Source organism: Malaclemys terrapin, chromosome 2, assembly GCF_027887155.1.
Source record: "Malaclemys terrapin pileata isolate rMalTer1 chromosome 2, rMalTer1.hap1, whole genome shotgun sequence".
In the NCBI taxonomy this organism is placed as follows: Eukaryota; Metazoa; Chordata; order Testudines; family Emydidae; genus Malaclemys; species Malaclemys terrapin.
The window spans coordinates 109,191,217-109,210,403 of NC_071506.1; the positions used below are offsets into that span (position 1 = coordinate 109,191,217).

General features: G+C 43.3%; 1 protein-coding gene across 3 annotated transcripts in view; it reads right to left on the reverse strand.

The window, feature by feature from the left end:
* Positions 1–1,031: 1,031 nt before the first annotated feature.
* Positions 1,032–19,187, reverse strand: part of RNF182 (ring finger protein 182) — a 40,544-nt gene continuing 22,388 nt past the window's right edge. The window contains exons 2-3 of one of the 3 annotated variants that reach the window (XR_008443939.1): positions 9,608–9,753; positions 9,203–9,499 (exon numbers count right to left, since the gene is read on the reverse strand). Coding sequence is in view for 1 of the 3 variants with exons in the window: in XM_054019446.1 (XP_053875421.1) it covers positions 1,068–1,805 (738 nt within the window). In the remaining 2 variants the exon portion in view is untranslated. Of the gene's footprint in view, positions 2,033–9,202; positions 9,500–9,607; positions 9,770–19,187 lie in introns of those variants that run through there. The other 2 variants (XR_008443938.1, XM_054019446.1) reach the window with 2 other exon arrangements.

Here is a 19,187-nt window from a genome sequence, read left to right on the forward strand (position 1 = left end):
TCGGCTGGGCTGAGCTCAGAGCGGCGTGGGAGGCGGAGGCCGGTGCAGGCGGCGGGGAGTGGTGCATCCCGGGGAGCCCGGTGGCACAGTGAGCGGCGGGGATAGCTAGTTCCTGCCCCCTGGGCCGGGGTCCGTGCCCCTGCAGGGCTGGGCTGGGACTGGCGGAGTGCAGGGAGCCAGCCGGGAGCCCTGGAGCTGCGGACCAGGCTGCCAACGCAAAAAAAAAAAAAAAAGAACCACGGCAGGGCAGCCGGAATGTGCCGCCCCAAGATTGTAAGGGGCGGCATTCCAGCCAATGTGCCACCCCAGGCAAGTGCTTTCTCATCTGGTGCCTAGAGCCGGCCCTGGGGAGTGAGCATGCGTGGTTGCGTCTTGGGGTGGAGTCTCAAGGGGAGCTGCAAGCATAAGGAGAATTGCATGCATGGTGGGTGTATGGGGGGGAGATGTACGCAAGAGATTTTTCTACTAAGACAAGAAGACATCTTGACTCTCCCTACCCCAGGGTGCTACTGTCTTTTAAGTGGAGAAAGGGAAGTCAGTAACCAATTATCTCCAACAAAGATTTGTGCTATAGCAAAGGCTGGTGGAACCTATGGTATCTTGTCTTGTTCTTATAATAAACAACAAAGAGACTTAATTCACTAACAGACATAACACATGACAAAACAGAACATAATATAGGCTTTGCCTGGGTGGATGCCTAATGTTCCAATGTCTTCCAAGGGCCTGGTCCTGCTTCTCTGAGGCACGTGACTAATCCAGTTGAAGACCAGTGCTACTTATCTGAATAAGGGCAGCAGCATCAGGTTAGGCAATTTTGCTTTTTTTCCTATAGCTTAACCTTAAAAATTGACATGTAAATTTTATTTCCATTGGTTAGTATAATGAACAAGTAGAACAAAGCACAATAAATATCAAAGCAAAATTAAAAAACAAAATAAATGGATCATAAAATTGTGGCTACTGCTTCTGTTTAGTGTGATGAATAATAATAATAAATAAGAATACAACAGAGAAGATAAATTATGCTACAAACATGGCAGTATCTTATTTGACTATATTTGTTATCAAGAAGACATGCAGTCCAGAAACTCATGGCATACACATTGGCAAAAGCCATAAACCATGAGAATAACAAGGCTCGAAGGAACAAGGCTGACGAAAACGACCCCCAGGGTGACTTTCTTAGATACCAGTAAGTAGATCCCTAAAGGCAAGGAACTAAAGTATAGTAAACCTAACAACCAAATGAGCACTCGAATTGAGGTCTGGAAGAGCAAGGATGTACAGTTCCACACTGTCCAGTTGTGGGATACAGTTGCAACAGAGTCAAAACTCGTGGGCCTGTAGAATTCCACCACCGGGGTGGAGTTCAGAGTCTGTGGGCTTTCTCTCTGCACTTCCATGATGGTTATAACCAGGCAGTTGGAGGAAGCGTGAGAAGGGCTAACAAGAGATGCCAGCCTTTTGGGAGTTAGCAACAGTTCTGTAGGATTATCTGGTAGGCACTTCTTCCCCTTTCCCCCACAAGCCAAATTCACAAGGATGTTGTTGTCGTCAGGAAGACTACTAACCTCATCATCAGGCAGGCATGTCTCAAACCTACAGAATGGGCACACTATGACTCCCTGAGGAGAGTCCCCGAAGTCTATGATCTTGCAAAGGCATTTGGCACATACTCTGTGACAACACTCCAGCACTTTTGGTTTCCTCTGTCTCTGATTATAGCGGTTGTAACAGATCTTGCACTCAAGCTCATCTAAACCCTGGGACTCCACAGTATCCTCTGGTAGTTGACTGATCATTTCTTCTAATGGTTTGTAGACGTATGATGATGGGAGTCAAAAATAAATGCTTCACTAAGGATGCTATTAGGGCGCCTCTCAGATTATCACATCACCCATATCAGTCAGGAAAACATCATCACAAGTACCAGTAATCTTCATTCATTTTCAGCTTCTGTCAGTGACTTTGTACTGTGTGTCCTTCACTCTGTGCCATGGATCCATGTAAACAAGACAATGTGGAGTTTCTGTAGAGGAAAGAGAGTCTAGCATTGTTAGCACTGAACTGACAAGTCTTTTACAGCTTTATCTTCCCAACAACATTTAAAAAGCTCTCTAAAAGCATTCTTAAAATAGTTTTTGTGTGTCAGACAAGGCATATACAGCAACCTTGCTGATTATAAAATTTTATACCACTCCAGACATTTATGGATCTTTAGTCTCGTGTGTAGCCCCATTGCCTCTCTAACCCCATTAAACCCTTATTGGATCCTCGTTCTGTTAGATTTGTTCACTTATCTAGGACCCTGTTTTTTATTTTTCTCTCTTTCCAGCTTACACAGCTGTAAGCCCACCCCTTTTCCATTATGCCTCAAAGCCAAACTCACAGGGCAATGAGGCGTGGGCTTTTACTATCCAGTCAACAGTCCCCCTTAAAAATATATTTTGAGCCCAACCAGTACATCTCCCAAGTGCCCTGTCCCTTTTTTCCTGGTGCTTCTGACTTTCTATGCTGTGATGACTGGTTGTAGACCCCTAACTAGAAAGAAGGTTGTAGGAAACTTGCATTGCTGCACCCCTTGTACTGGGTGGGGTTTCTACCATCAGGACCTGCAGCTTGGGTTGTGCTGACATAAAGAAACAAGTCCCGCTATGTAACAGATATTGTGTGTATTATCCTGGCTTTGGGGCATGTTACAGATATTAAATACAAAATATTAACCAATGCTGCCTACATTGGATAATAATAATTGTCAACCTCTTTAAACCAGTGCAATGTGCCAGAGGGCAAAAAACTTCCCATAATATTACCCCAAATTCATTCACATTCTTGGCCAAAAAACTAAGTTTCACAACATGTTTTGAAGACCACAGCAAATTCATGCTCTGGCAGAGTACCAGAGACAGTGTGGACACAGCTAGCTACTTGCCACTAGGAACACCCTGTCCTAATACTCTGATCCAGCTGAGCTGTGCTTGCAGAGGCGGATTAAAATTTCCCAGGGCCCAGGGCCAGAGCAAATGGGTGGGCCCTGCCCCCACTTCTGCCTATGACCCCGCCCACAGCCCCACCCCTTTCTGCCCCTTCCCTGGGATCTGCCCCTGTTCCACCCACGGTCCCCCCATTCCGCCTGCCTCACAACCTGTTTGCTCCTTTCTGTTCCCCCCCCTCCCCCGCCACTGTGGCCTCAAGACCAGAAAAGCTCTGTCCCCGTGCCATGAGCCTGGGGCCATAGCAGGGAGTGAGAACTTCTGCAGGGGACCAGGATCGGGGCTCTGGGGTTTCTCCTGCCCTGCCTGCCAGGTGCTTGTGCCAGAGAGCAGGATCGGGCATGGGGACTGCCCCTGCTGCCCTGCGGCTTTTGTCAGGGACAGGGTCGGGGCACTCGGGGCTTCCTCTGCCAGGGATGGGGCTGGGGGCCACTGCGGGGGCTTTCCCCACCCAGGAGCTTTTGCCAGGGAGAGGTTGAAAGGTGCAGGGGGGGCTTCCCCCGTCCTGCAGCTTTTGCCAGGGTCGGGGGCCACTGGGTGGGGAGGGTTCCCCTGTTCCACAGCTTCTGCTGGGGCCACAGGGGGAGCTTCCTCCATCCCATGGCTTCTGCCACGGTCAGGGGGTTACTGGCTGTCGAGAAAAGTCTTTTGGGTATTACTGTGTAGTCCTAATCAAAACTTAGCTCTCTACATATTTTTGTTTTCTGGCCCTGATGAGCGTTTCCAGGCTTCACCACAGCCTAAGTCCTTGTATTTGTATTTGTCTATCAATCTTTAAACTTTATTTTCTTGACCATTAGTTTTGGCAAGGTCTTGATTTTTTTCCTCTCGGGAAATTTATATCTTCATCTTACACTGAGGCAGAATAGTCTCTCTTTTTAGATTCTTCTGTCAATTAATTGTCATCCTCTCAGGCGACCAAACATCTCCTTTATGGATCTCTTATTCCAATGTACTTGTATTTTGTAATATTTGTCTTAACTTCCTGTTCAAATTGGGTTCAATTCTCCACTTCTAGGTTTTTAAAATTTACTTTCTTTCCAATTGTTTACACAAGATACAACACTTTGTTTTCCCTTGCTGTTTCGTTCAATGAAATAGAACAAACATATAATAATATACTCCTGTGAGAATTTATAATATACAGACCCCATCATTCATTTTCTTAACTTATTTCTACATCTTCTCACTTCATTTGCTAATCTTTCCAAACATCCTCCACATCTTATTCATAAGTTAAATTATTATTTGTATTGTGTTAGCAATTGGAGGCATTATGCTAGGCACTGTAAACACATAATACAAACAGCTGGTCCCTGCTGCACAGAACTTAAAATCTAAGTATACCAGGAGACACAAGAGGTGGATATTTTACACCTCTACCCCAATATAAAGTGACCCGATATAACACAAATACGGATATAACACGGTAAAGCAGTGCTCTGGGGGGGTGGGGCTGCGCACTCCGATGGATCAAAGCAAGTTCGATATAATGCGGTTTCACCTATAACGCAGTAAGATTTTTTGGCTCCCGAGGACAGCATTATGTCAGGGTAGAGGTGTATATCTCACATGACCCGTGGTTACTTTTTGCACATCTTTATTCATTCACACTAGTCTTTATTTTACTCCTAGTATCTCTAGATGACCTTTAGTCATACATAAATGCCACGAGATACTAATCCATCAGGAATTTGGGAAACCTACAAAATGGGCACAGTAAGATGAAATGCTGCCCTTCAGGGATCCTAAGTCCCCCAGAAAAGGCTTAAAAAAAACCCTAAAAAAATTCTGGGCCTTGGATTTATAAAACCTGAGTCTCATCTGGCTTTTTGTACTGGATGTGAGATAGGGCAGTGAATTCATCAATTCACAATTAGAGTTGGTCAAAAATTCTGTCAAAACTATTTTTTGACAGAAAATTGGGAGTTTGAGAAACCAAATTTTTTTCACAAAGAGTCTGCTTGCCACGGAAAATTTCAACTTCTTGTTAAAAACCCTCAAGCCCTAAATTTTCAGATTTGAACCAAAAATGAAAGTCAAACATTTCTGCAGCAAACCAACCCATTTTCCAACCAACTCTACTCATAATTTTAATCACATTCGCTTGCATACCATAAACATGTATTGTATGCTAAAAAAAGTATTTCGGTGTAGCAAAAAATACAGTATTTTGCTCAATTCTATTCTCTTTATTTGGCCAGATTCAGCACTAAAATAAGACATCAAAATTCCATTGAAGTTATAAAAGTAGTAGATTTGGCTCATTATTTCAGATTCCCTGAACCCCTTCTTCTGGCCTTCAAGTAACCCCCCCAACCTCTCCAGGCTCATCATCACAAGCAAGCGCCACACAGACCAGAACACACCAACTCAAAGCGGCACCACGCCCTGCCACAACAACAGATGCAAAACCTGCAGCTGTATCTCCACGGTTATGATGATCAATACCCCCACAACACGCCTTTCAAGATTCCTGGGTCCAACAACTGCCTATCACAACATGTGGTGTACCTCATCCAGTGCACTAAATGCCCCAATGACAACAGTGGATGAAACCAGACAGACAATCACTATGCTCTCGAATGAGCTCACGCAGCAAAATGATAAAAAAAAAAAAAAAAAAAAAAAAAAAAAATACAAAAACACACTATCACCTGTATGTGAACACTTTTCACAAAACGATCACTCTGTATCTGACCTCTCAGTCCTCATCATCAACAGAAGCAGGCACAACGCTTTCAAAAGATGAGCCTGGGAACTTAAATTCATAACTTTGCTAGACACTAAAAATCTTGGTCTTAGAGACACGGGATTTATGGCTTTTTACAACAATCGGTTACCTACTAACCTCCCTTTTTGTACTATGACTACAAGGATGTTAACAGGCCACCTCACCCTGATTGGTCCCTTTGCATATGTACAAACTACTTATGCTAAACTATCTGTTCGACCTTGTATTTAGCTGTGACGCTGGGAGTACTTTTCCCAGAAGAGCTCTGTGTAGCTCGAAAAACTTGTCTCTTGCGCCAACAGAAGTTGGGCCAATAAAAGATATTACCTCGCCCACCTTCTCTCTCTAATCTCCTGGGACTGACTTGGCTACAACACGGCATACAAAAAAGCACGGAGGCAGCCAGGAAGCTGGAGGTGGGGTATGTGTAGCAGCACAGATTCCTGTGCTTATGGGAACTCGAGTCCAGGGGGACACACTAGCACGGCTAAAGAGAGGTTAGAAATCAGTGTTAGTCATGCAAGAAGTTCCCTCTGTATCACAGTTCAGGCACGGTGACAGGGCACTGTTTGTGGGATGCTTGCCCCACGGCTGCTGTGTAGATAAACACACGACTCCATTCGTCAGGGCTATCCAGCCAGTGCTTTTTACTAGCACTCCATTCACACAAATTTGTGTGTGCGTGGAAGTTTATGGTTATAGGTACACTATATGCAAATATTCATATTAGCTCAGTCATTAATTTGCATAAAATATTACCTGGAGCTGTGCAAAACTTGGTAGTTATGAAAAAAGCACTGAGAGAATAACTGGCCAAGGAGCAGGGGAAATGGGTGCTAGTTGTCTGTGTGGGGCCCATTTAAGGGAGTTTTACTCCCCTTACTTGAGCTTGCTTGCTTAATGTAGACTTTTGTAGAGGGGTTGCAGACTGGCAGTGTTCATTTGAAAACTGCTCTGCTGCTGCACCCATTTGCTTGGGGGTGGAGGGGAGGGATGTTGCTGGCTTGCAAGGGAGGCATGATGGTGATCCTGAAGGGGAAGCAGGGTGATGTCAGGTGCTTAAACTATCTGGTTGAATCTCTTTCTGTGTCTCCAAGAGGTTATGCAACAAAGTGGGAGGCAGCCAAGTTGCTAGCTGCAGGAGCAGGTGCCCTTTTGTTTCCCTGTGGGCTGGTAACCACCAGAGAAACCTCTGGTGCTTGGGAATATGTCACAAGTGCTGCTGCACTCTACTGAACATGGAACAAATCATTTTTTAGGCTTACAAGCCATTTTTAGGCTTACAGGAGCCCTTTCCTGTTCCTGATGGAGCTGCTCCACCTCAGCAAGTACTGAGAAGGTTAGGGATCTATTGCTATGTTAGCAGAGATTCCCCCAGCCTTTCCCAAAGAGCTTCCTTGAAGATCCTCTTTCTTCCAACTGGAAGTCAAACTGGAGGGAGCAGGAGAAAATTTACAGGGGAAATAAAAATAAACGTAATTCCCTGGGGAAAGAATCCCTTACAAAAGCTCACTTGCAAGGAGCAGAGGAAACATCTGCTCTCTTCCATGGGGTCAGGGCAAAGTATTTCAGCAAATATGCCAGCAGGAGGAGCTTTGAGTTAAAAAAAACAAAACAAAAAAGGAACTGGCATAATCTCACTAGTTCGGATGGAAATACCCTGATATAACTATAGTCCAGAGCAGGGCATCCATATTAGAGGAATCCTATTTACAAGAAGTATTTAGACTTCACTACAAAGGCCACACTTTGTCTTTAAAGCTCTGTAGCTGATTTATACCATATACCATCCACACCTATATTATAAATCAACAGCTCCTCCAACAAAAGCTCTTTACAAATGACAATAACCCAGTCCAAAATTACAAAGATGAAACAGCCAGAGGCACATTGCCCTTCAAAAGAAGAGACTTTTTAAAGCTATCAAAATACTTTCCTTCAGAAATCTCACAGAAGCTTTGATCACGTCTAGCTTTCCCAACAAATTGCAACCTCTTCTTCGGTATTGATTGAAAACCATATCTCCTGTAGACCAGTGCATTCATATTCAACCACTTCCAACTATATACTGTCTCAGCCACCCATATCACTGGATTTTTCCAGCTTGTGCTATGCAGGCTGCTAAAATAAAAAAACTGCTTTACTATTGCTGACATTTGTATACACTACATTCAAAGCTCTGGCAGCTATAGTGTGTTCAACCTGTTTCATGCCACATTTCTGCTTGCATTGGACAGTTTTTAACAATGAGCATTAGCCTGTCAGCTCTAATCAATGTGTCACTTTGCATTAGTTACAGGATGTGGGATATCGATCTGTTCTTGGTTTAAAGTCACCTGTGTAACTACACTGAAAAGTGCCTTAGTGCATTCTTTGCATGATGAAATGATTCTTACTGGGCGAGGGAGAGAAGTGTGTTTTTTTTAATAAGGCTTTCAAAGAAAACCCAAGAAATACTGTGCATGGAAGAGAAAATTTGCAACATGTGCAGCTTAAAGATTTTATTAATATTTTATAAATAGCTAATAACACATACAATAAATCTGAGTCAGGGTCTGCTTTTTACCAGAGGTTAGAAGAGCACTTAGCACAGTGGGGGTTCTAAGTATTGCTGTGACACAAACAACACTAGAATACAAAATATAGAAAATTGACATTCGGGTACAGGTGCATGAAGCAAGTGAATAGCATATACAATTGTGTTACAGTTACAAAAAGTATAAATACATGTGTTAAACTGTCACAAACCATATGTAATTCTTCCTTGTACCAATAGTCTAGGTGAGATTTTTAGGAGTCTCTTCTCCTTACTAATGCACATGTAACTTAGAGTATATTTATTTTTCTGAATGGGTGAGTGAGTGCCTTGGCCTTTGAAAGTTTATAATATGCAGTAACATAAAGGGTTTAAGGTATTGTGTGGTTTAAGGGATAACAATGTAATCAATGGGTAACACTGTTTTTCCGATTCTGTTGGTAAAGGTCCCTTGTGTAGGCAGGGCAGACATTACTTACCTTGTTTTGTATCTAATAAAGAGTGATCGTTACCTACTACAGTACTGTACTTTGGCTTGGTATGTACTTTCCACCACATTTTTGCCTATACATGTGCAGAGATCACCAGACTCCACTACATGTAACCTAGTGTAATTTGCATTACTTCTTAATTATTCTAATACTAAAACTATGTGCCGAATAGCAAGTGAAAGTGACAGGAATAGCTGAGGATGTTTATTGAAAACACAATACCCTGCATAACTTCCCTTTAGGTCTAGACAGAGGCTAAGGCAATGCAGATACAAATCTTACAACTGACTATGACGTAGACTGCTCCATCAATGAGGCACATAGAAACCAGCTTTTCCAGAGAAAGATTTTATTTCTCATATATAATTATTAAATCATTTACACAGCAATATGCTAGTGGAATATTTTTATCCAAAATAAAGCTGTGCTTTAATTTTATTTTTAGAATAAAACCAATAAAACACAAAGGGCCAGATCCCGCAGAAGGTGTATATTGACTATAGGGGATTAATGCTAATTTACACAATTTAAAGATCTGGCCCCAAATTTGTATTTAAAATGGTCACAAAATTAGTTTTGTTAAAAAAAAGTATTCAACAATTATTTCTTTTTTAAAAAAAACACTTTTAATTAATTCATTTCCTGTTTACGTGGGCTTCCATTTTTTTCTGTATTGGACAAACTGTTTGGTTACTTTTTCCTGCAATACTTTTTCACTGTAGATGGCTTTCCCTTTATGACCCTGAAATCAAAAGAAATGATCCATTATAATATGAATAAATATTGCACAATAGAAATCATATCCTTAAAAACACAATCATTATGCTATACAGAGAAATAAGACAATTACTTCAAAGAGCAGGCTCAAAGATTTACCACTCTCTTCTCTGCTAATATTTTTTCCACTGGCTTGCTCAATTAGGTAGATAATCTGGGGACCCGTTTTCCTTCTCCAGATTTTTTGCCCTTCAGAAGCTCTGAGAATTACTGTGCTGTCTGTAAGACATTGATTCTAGATGATGAATTGAAAAGATATACAATGATAAATAAAAAAGCTTTCCAACATTTTATTATGTTCATTAATGTTTAATTATGTGATCTGCAGATATGTAAACCATTTATCTTTATGCTCAGCATTAATAAAAAGCCATGTTATTATACTGGGTTTCAGAATGCCTGCCAATTAAAGATGATAACATTGTGGAAGTGTGCCAGGAAGTTTGCTTGACACAATTCATTTGAATGTAACACATTAAAGTGAGTTAAGAAGCACGGTCACAGAAGCTTTTTTGGGTTTGGGGTTTTTTATTTTTTTCAAGATTTATTGTCGTACTGGAAAGTATTGGTTAATGTATACAAAATTACACATCACTAAAATACTACAGTATTGTTTCCCTTAGGACATATTTTGTACTTTCTATCATTTGGAAGGAACCTTTGAGTGTGGGAACAGATGCGAAAAAATTACAGTTACTCAGTCATTATTTCTTCAGTCAGGTGAAATTACCATCTGCGCCAAGGGAACAAAAAAGGCCTATGTACTGTAAATCCCACTTAAACCTTCAAAATAGAGTTTAAATAGAAATTAAGCAGTGCATGGCTTTGCGTAGGTCTTCTGGTCTCGGGCTATAAATAATTCCAGCACGGAGTGCAAGAGAAGGTGTAATTCTTCCTTCTATTATTGCTATTACAACAGCTTCCCTAACACTGCACTGTTTTACTCGGTACACCTTGCTAATTAGCCACTGAACATCTCTATGTGGAAAAGAGACGGTTCTGAAGCAACCCCCTAGATCCGGAAACCCTGAAATTTCAGGAAATTCAGATCTGGTTCTAGATTCGAACTCCATAAGTCTGTGCCTGTCTCTAATATGTAAATCAGTGATGGGTGCAAATCAGAAAGTTTGGACATTTGGATGTTTATCTCTAGTTCTCTGAATTGTGATTCAGTCTGTGCACATGAAGTGAAATCTCGATCCCAATAAAGTCAATGAGAGTTCCGCCACTGACTTCAATTGACCCAGGATTTCACCCACGAGATTTCCAATCCTCGTGTAAAACTTCCAGTACTCCCTGGTAGCCAGGCTGGCAAATCCATAAAAACAGCCTGGGTGTGTCCTGGATGAAACCAGGAAGTCCAGAGCCCTATGAAAATTAAATACAAAAACAATGAACTATGATTGTTTTGTTCTCAGAAAATACTCCATTTTAATTGGTTCAAATTTTAAGCAAAGATCTGCGTAAAAGTTCTCTCATATTCTTATTTTATCTGAACAAGTTAGCACAGCCACAATATAAAAGGAAAAAACAAAGGAATTATACTTGATGCAGTGTTGATACTGAAGCTTATGTATATTTTGCTATGTAGGTTTTATGTTTTATTCAGAATTGGTATTATTTTTCTTTGCCAAATAGAAAAGAAAATGTGAAAGACAACTGTATTTACTTTAGTTACACAATGCTTACAATTCATAAGTGGCAGAACAACCTACTTCAGATACGAACTTTCACAAGTTTGCAACCCTCTCAGTCCTTACCTTCCATCAACAAGCCCTTTTGGAGAAAATCTGAACCAAACTCTGTCCTGATTGATGTGCTATGCAATCTCCATACCTTCAGGGGTCACCTGAGGAACATATCATCAAACTCTCTAGGTATATTAACATGTAAGATCCGAACTTCAGTTTACTTGGAAAGCATATTTAAAAATAAGTGTTGGGATAAAATATATAAATGTTTTGCAATATGCCAATATTTGGTTTACCAAAAACTTGACATTCCCCTCTCAGTTAACTTTACTACAAATGGAATTCTATCGATGGAACCGAGAAGGGGATCTGGTTTATAACTCTCACAAATATGCTAAAAAGAACCCTAATAAATTAAAAATCCAGATGTTGAGAGAAAATAAAATATCATTAAATTCTGCTACTTACTGATCATAGGATAAAGCTAAGATGTGCGCCTCCATTGTGGTCTTCCTGGTGTTTGAGTGATCACGCAAATGTAAAAATAGTGAAGAGGCCCTAAGTTGGCCCATGACTACATTAGTCATCATGCAGATGTTTGTATTCATATGGGAATGATCCATTGGACATGCTTTGTACATAAGGGGAAAAAGCAAATATAGCAACAATCCAGTAAGTTTGCTTTATGCTTCAAATTTTCTTGATGGTCACTTAATTCGTGAGAGCCCTTGCTGGCAATTATGCTGCACCAGCAAGCTTCATTTTCATCTGATTTTCAAAGGCATATTTCCTTTGCCTTGACAGTTTTCACAAATTAAATGGAAAAATTCTGGCTGTATTTTTACATAAAGGATGAGCTAATTAGAACCTGAGTCCTCCCTTGAACTAGGTGAATACTGCAAAAAAGTATCTGTGAACATTCATTTGAATGTTTATTTGAGCCGTTCATGATTGAAAATAGTCTACAGGGAGTATCATAGCAATTCCTGCTCTGTATAGCAGAATTTCAGTTTCATAAACAGAGGCCCAGATTGCTTCCCCAGCATCTGCACACAGAGGGGTCCTCCACATGCAGAACTCTCTTCCTCTGCGTGGAAGGGGCACTATAGCCCTTCAGAAGCACTGTTTCCTACATTCACCTTCCCCCATCTCATCCCAGACCTTGCAGGACTCTCTGCACAGTCAGGGATCCACACAAGAAAAGTGGGAGGGGGGTGGTGAGCTGGGAAAATAAAGGGTTTGGGGTAGGATGCTCCTGTAGCCCTATGGAACTTACATAGCAAAATTAATAAAGCTCTAGGCTGTGTTAATATTTCCACAGTCTCCAACAGGGAGCTTGGAGGGAACCATGCCCAGAGGGAATCCCTGTCCATGCAGTTCCAATGGGAGCTGGGCTGGGGGCAGTGGCCATTAGGAACCAGAGTAACTGCATGGATACTGGGCTTTCAAATGAATGGGATTGGCTTTTCCAAAACAGGAGGACCCACCCACTTCCCCACAGCAGGACAATGGGGGATAATTTCTGTGGAGGATTTTCACATAAAAAAAGTCCCCTCCCATGACTTTCCACACAGGCCCATAGGAAGTACAATGCAGGGACATTTTGCTCTGTGTTTGTACAGCATCTAGTGCAATGGGGTCTTGGTCCATAACTAGGGCTCCTAGGCATTACTGCAACAAACAAAAATACCATTATAGCTAGCCAAGGATTCCACAAAAAGTTGTGTGATCATTTCTCCATCTATAAGCTAACTTTTCCACCGGTGAAACTTCTGAAGTCCACTCCCGTCCTCCACTCCTGTCCTGTAGGGACCTATTCCGATTTCCATTGTGGTGCAATATAGAAAATTAAATTTTTAAATGAATTTACTTCAGTGGAGTTCATGCCCCTTTATTTGTTTTATGTGAATGCTCTAGCAGTGTATGAGTTTATTGGCAGGAATGATCACAAAAATGGCAGATTTTAGGTGAACATTGCAGGGTATTCACAGAAAGGGAAATGCCAACATTCATACTAGAAACCTGATTCTAAGAGTTAGGCTAATCCAGTCCTGGAACAGAAATATGTCATATGCTCTATGTTTTCAATCAAAACCACTTGGATTTCAGATACCAAATAAACCACTTGCAAACAAGCTACAGAAGAAAAAATATTTGCAGAAATTATTCTATGAATAATTTGGAACAACAGATAAATGAGACAAAACGTCAATCTGTTTGCAGAAATTTAAACAGAAAAAGAGGTGAAACTGGTTGAATAAATTGCTTGGTACAAATGATTTTCCCAGCTGCAGTCTGTGCTTACCTCAAATGTGCAATAGAATCGATTGCAATGGACTTTTATGCTGTAATGCGACTGGGAACTGAATGCAGATTCCTTTTAAACAATAGGAATGCAAGTGTTAGAAAGGCAGTTTTGGGACTTCCTTGTAACTGCTATAAATTAGTATGAAGCTGTCCAAGTGCTATAAAGTGCTGCCTCACCAGCCGCATGACTGCTTAACTTGACTTGCTTAAATCAAATTAATGATAGAATAAGACTTCTCAGTCTTCAAGAGGACTGAAATTGCATTATTGAGACTTAATATGATACTTAGCAGTGAAATGTGCTGGTCTTGTCCCAGTTGTGGGTTGTCAATGACAGAGAATATTGTATTGACAGCAACTGGAGACAATCCTTTAACTTAAGCAGTAAAGTTATTGCTATGGGATACAATGCTCTCTAGTTCAAGTGAAGGGCAGAATCTTCACAGACTGAACTTGTATATATAATGGTAATACATGGACCACAAATGTTCAGCAACGAAACTGATGATGGGCTGTTAAGAGACTTTCATGCCATGCCAGAACGTGCAGATATGCAGTCCCCTTGCACTTTATTACAACTGGAACCAACACGTTAGTGCTGCTGTTGATGTTTAGATTAGGACTGATGATGTGATATTCCCGTTGGAGTATTTAATTCTAGGGCTTCCCTGGAACTGGATGAGGGACAGCCATATTATCGCTTGATCCTGCAAACCCTTACTCACCTGGATACGTCCTAGAGAAACGAGCAGTTCCAGTACACTGAGGAGGCTGGCCAGACAGTTGATTGTGGAAGAGACGGGGGAACACCCACTAGATGGAGTGAGGTCAGAATGTCTCCCCAAAGTGCTTGCGGATGGGAAGAGATTGGGTTCTTGGGAGCGATTTTGCTGCTCTCCACTTTACTGATTGCAGTCATAGGTATTTCAGAGTGTTGGCTGACTCTGGTGGAAAGTGGGAAGAACGAAGGAATTGTCTCCCCTTCTGTCAGCCAATGAAACTCTTCTCTTTACTGTGAGAGACAATACCTCCCCCAAAGTAATTTCTAATTAAGCCATGACTAATATGGCAGTGGAGAGGCATCTCAGATTACATTTACAGCCCTTAGGGATTCCATGCATTGTCTCTGTGGATGCTCTCAAAAATCCCTCTGTAGTAGTTTTGGGCCGAGGTTCGGCCCTCAGCGGGGCTGTGGGGTATCCCACTGCCTGGCTCTGATCCGGTGGCAGTCGGGGACCGCAGACCCACAGTTAGGGGCTCAGGCCCGTAAGCAGGGGCTGAGCCAAGAGTTCTGAACGCAGGCCCTTAAGCAAGGGCTGAGGCAAAGTCTATAGCAGCCCAGGCCTTAAGTCAGGGCAGGGCAGTAATCAAATAGTCAGAGGTTTGTAGCAGCCCAGGCCCTAGGTCAGGGCGGGGCAGCAAGCAAATAGTTAGTCAGAAACCCAGCCTCTCTAGGCCAGGGAAAAAGGGGGAGTCTGCCACCCAAGGAGTGGGTGGCAGGGGGGACGCAGGCCCTCCCACTCCACTGCGTCCCAGCCCGGGGCCCTGGCAGTGGCGGAAACTCGCTGCTGTCAGTGGGGATCCTGGCTGCAACACACTGACATCGGCTCTGGCAGTGCAGCAGCCAGACTGGGGTCGGCTGCCCCCGGGCTACTTCCACACTCCCCCTCGTATGGTACCTGGGCCGTCCTAGGGTCCTCAGTGCTCTCGACCAGCATCGGCTCCTCAGGGTACCGGGCGAAGGGCAGGCTCGGCTCCTCCTCGGGATAGCTGGAACGGGGTAGGCTTGACTAGTCCTCCTCAGGGTAGCGGGCGAGAGGTAGGCTCGGCTCCTCCTCAGGGTAGCTGGTACGGGGCAGGCTTGGCCAGTCCTCCTCAGGGTACTGGGCGAGAGGCAGGCTCGGCAGGCCTGGTAAGTCAGTAGGCCGGTCGCGGCCTGCGGCTGTCTCCCAAGCAGGAGCTCGGCCAGAGATGTCTGTTCTCTCTGCCGGCGTGGGCTCCACTGAGCTCCGCAAGTGGGCTTTTATACGTCCGGGTCGGCACCGTGACCTCTGAGGGGCGGGCACTGGACCCGGTGGCTCCGCCCATGTCGGTATTAGGGGAGGTTCGGCCCTCAGTGGGGTTGTGGGGTATCCCACCACCTCGCTACACGCCCCCCCCGCCCCAAGGCTGGCTCCCATCCCTCGGGGCCAGACCCGTCCAGCTCTCCCAGGCAGGACAAGAAGTCTGCGTTCGCGTGGTCCTTACCAGCCCTATGGCGGATGGTATAAGCATAAGGTTGTAGTGTCAGGTACCACCGCGTTAACCTCATATTACACTGCTCTACAGCCAAAATGCTTCTGAAATAAATGTAGTCAAACTTTACTAATTCTGGGTCACTGAGAACGAAAATGATGCTTAAAATTGTTGATTGGCTCTAGTTTTCAAGATATGCTATTGGGTCAGTATATACAACTCTTGACTTGGAAATGGCGGAGGATAAGTGAGTTATAAAGGGAAGGGATCTCAATTTAAACCAGAAATGACTAAAATACATCTTTGACTGGATCTATGAATAAATCTATGACTGGGTTTGGACAGTACTTGCTTTTTAGGCAAAACAATGAATGATGCAATCTGAAGCTGGTATTGCGTCATCCATGATATGAATTGCATCTTGTTATTCCTAAAAGTCATGGATGATGCAATCATAACGAAGCTTACATCACTCTGCTGAACAAATTGCCCTATATCAGCTCTAGAAATCATATGGTGTCGTGCTCTCTTATTTGTCAGTGTTTGATTTTGCAAAGGGACACATTTCTGTTTAGCCAAAGTGAGCAGAGATGCCTCGTACTTGTGTGAACAGTGCAGATAACTTCTGCTATGTTTGTGGTGAAGTGACTTTTGCATCACAAAAGCGCAGTATAACCACGATGGTTAAGAAAGCCTATCACCTTTATTTTGGCTGCAAAATTGGAGATGAGGACAAGAGGTGGGCCCCACACATATGCTGCAACACTTGTGCAACAAATCTTCGCCGGTGGTTGAACAGGAAAAGGAAATCTATGCCTTTTGCAGTGCCAATGATTTGGAGAGAGCCAACAGATCATACCAGCAATTGTTACTTCTGCATGGTGCCTCCAGTTGGGAAAGGTGTGTCAAAGAAGAAAAAGTGGACTGTGCATTATCCAAACATTCCATCAGCTATACGCCCAGTACCCCACGGAGAAGGACTGCCGGTTCCTGATGCACCAGAATCATTCTCACTTGAGTCAGATGAGGAAGAGGAGGAGGATGAAACTTCTGGTCCTGAACCATCAATGTCACAGGACCCACATTTTCTCCCATCCTCCTCCTCTGAACCACACCTCATAACACAAGGTGAACTGAATGATCTTGTCAGGGATTTGGAACTACCCAAGAGTAAGGCAGAGCTGTTGGGCTCCAGACTACAGCAGTGGAATCTCCTGGCAGGTGATGTTAGGGTTTCCATGTTCCGTGACCGTCAAAAGAATCTTGTCCCATTCTTCTTGGAAGGTGATCTTGTAGCCTGCAACAACATCGATGGTGTGATGGCAGCCCTCAACATCGTTCACGATCCAGATGAGTGGAGACTGTTCATTGATGCATCGAAGACGAGTCTTAAAGCTGTTTGACTGCATAATGGCAATGTTTTGCCATCAATTCCAGTCGGTCATGCAGTCCATATGAAGGAAACCTATGACAACATGAAACAACTTTTGAGGTGCATAAACTATGACCAACATCAGTGGCAGCTTTGTGGCGATTTGAAGGTTGTTGCTCTCTTGCTTGGTCTGCAGACTGGATACACAAAGTACTGCTGTTTTCTCTGCGAATGGGATAGTCGTGCAAGAGATTCCCACTACATCAAGAAAGATTGGCCACTCCGACAGTCATTGGAACCTGGGAGGAAAAGTGTTCAGCATCCACTACTTGTTGAATCAAGGAAGATTTTGTTACCACCCTTACACATCAAGCTGGGTCTGATGAAGAACTTTGTCAAGGCCATTGACAAAACACAAGCAGCTTTCAAGTACCTCCTTGGAAAATTTCCAAGGTTAAGTGAAGCTAAGATAAAGGAAGGTGTCTTTGTTGGTCCTCAGATTCGTGAATTTCTTCGAGATGATGCATTTGACCATGCATTGCGTGGCAAGGAAAAAAGACAGCATGGAAAGCGTTCCAGTTAGTGGCAATACATTTTCTCGGAAACAACAAGGCAGACAACTACAGGTTGTTGATGGAAAACCTCCTCAAGGCATACAAAAGCCTTGGTTGCAACATGTCGCTAAAGATACAATTTTTGCACTCTCATCTAGATTTTTTTCCACTGAACTGCGGAGCAGTGAGCGACGAGCCCGGCGAGCGATTTCACCAGGACATTGCAACAATGGAGAAATGCTATCAGGGCAAATGGAGCCCATCCATGCTTGCAGATTATTGCTGGACAGTGACAAGAGATGCTCCATTTAATGAATACAAGAGACAAGCCAAGAAGCGCCGAGTAGACACTGAATAGGACTAAACTATGTACATAGTTTTTTGCCTTTTGTTTCATAATAAATTTTATTTATATAACCGTTTTGCTGATTTTTAAAGTGTTAAATAAACAGGACAGGTGAAATATTATCATGTAAAGCAACCACAAACACACGAAAAGACCTAGGTTTACAATTTATGATTAAAACTCTACTATCTACACAATATACATAGACATAAAATGTAAAAACTTAAATATCTTAGAAACAGTAGCCAGTTGTTTTAATTGTCATATTTGAATTCAGCACATCAAAATACATAATAAATAGCACATTTTATCTCTGAAGCAGACGACTTCTCAAAAATTGTAGATCAGTGTTATTGTTCTTCATTTGGGCCAACCACCGAAGCGTGGCGTGGTCCGTGACTAGTATGAAGAGGGCCCCTAGGATGTAATAACGCAGGGCGTCACAGGCCCATTTTACTGCTAGGGCCTCCTTCTCTATCACAGCGTAGTGTCTTTCTCGCAGGAATAATTTCCGGCTGAGATCTATAACTGGGTGCTCCTCCCCATCCACCTCCTGAGGCCTGGTCCACACTAACCCCCCACTTCGAACTAAGGTACGCAAATTCAGCTACGACGGCAAGCACTTCCGGGATCGATCCATCGCATCTAGACAAGATGCGATAAATCGATCCCAGAAGATCGATTGCTTACTGCCGGACCTGGAGGTAAGTGTAGACCTACCCTGAAACAGGACCGCCCCTAATCCTACCTCCGAGGCGTCGTTCTGGAGCACGAACCCTCGGTCAAAGTCAGGGCTGTACAGGACAGGTTCGCGGCAGAGACAGTCTTTGAGGGCCTGGAAGGCGCTGTCACACTCCTGGGTCCATTCCACCCATCTGGGACTAGTTTTGGTGAGAAGCTCTGTTAAGGGGGTTGCGATGGAGGCAAAATCGGGGATGAACCTCCGGTAATAGCCCGGAAGTCCCAGAAATTGATGTACGTGGCGCTTCGTAGTAGGTGGTGGGCATGCCACTAGGGCTTGAACCTTTCCCACAAGTGGCTTCACTTGTCCCCCTCCAATCGTGTAGCCCAGGTAGGTGGTCTCCTGCCACCCGATACAACATTTCTTTGGGTTGGTGGTTAACCCTGTGGCTTGTAAGGACCTCAGG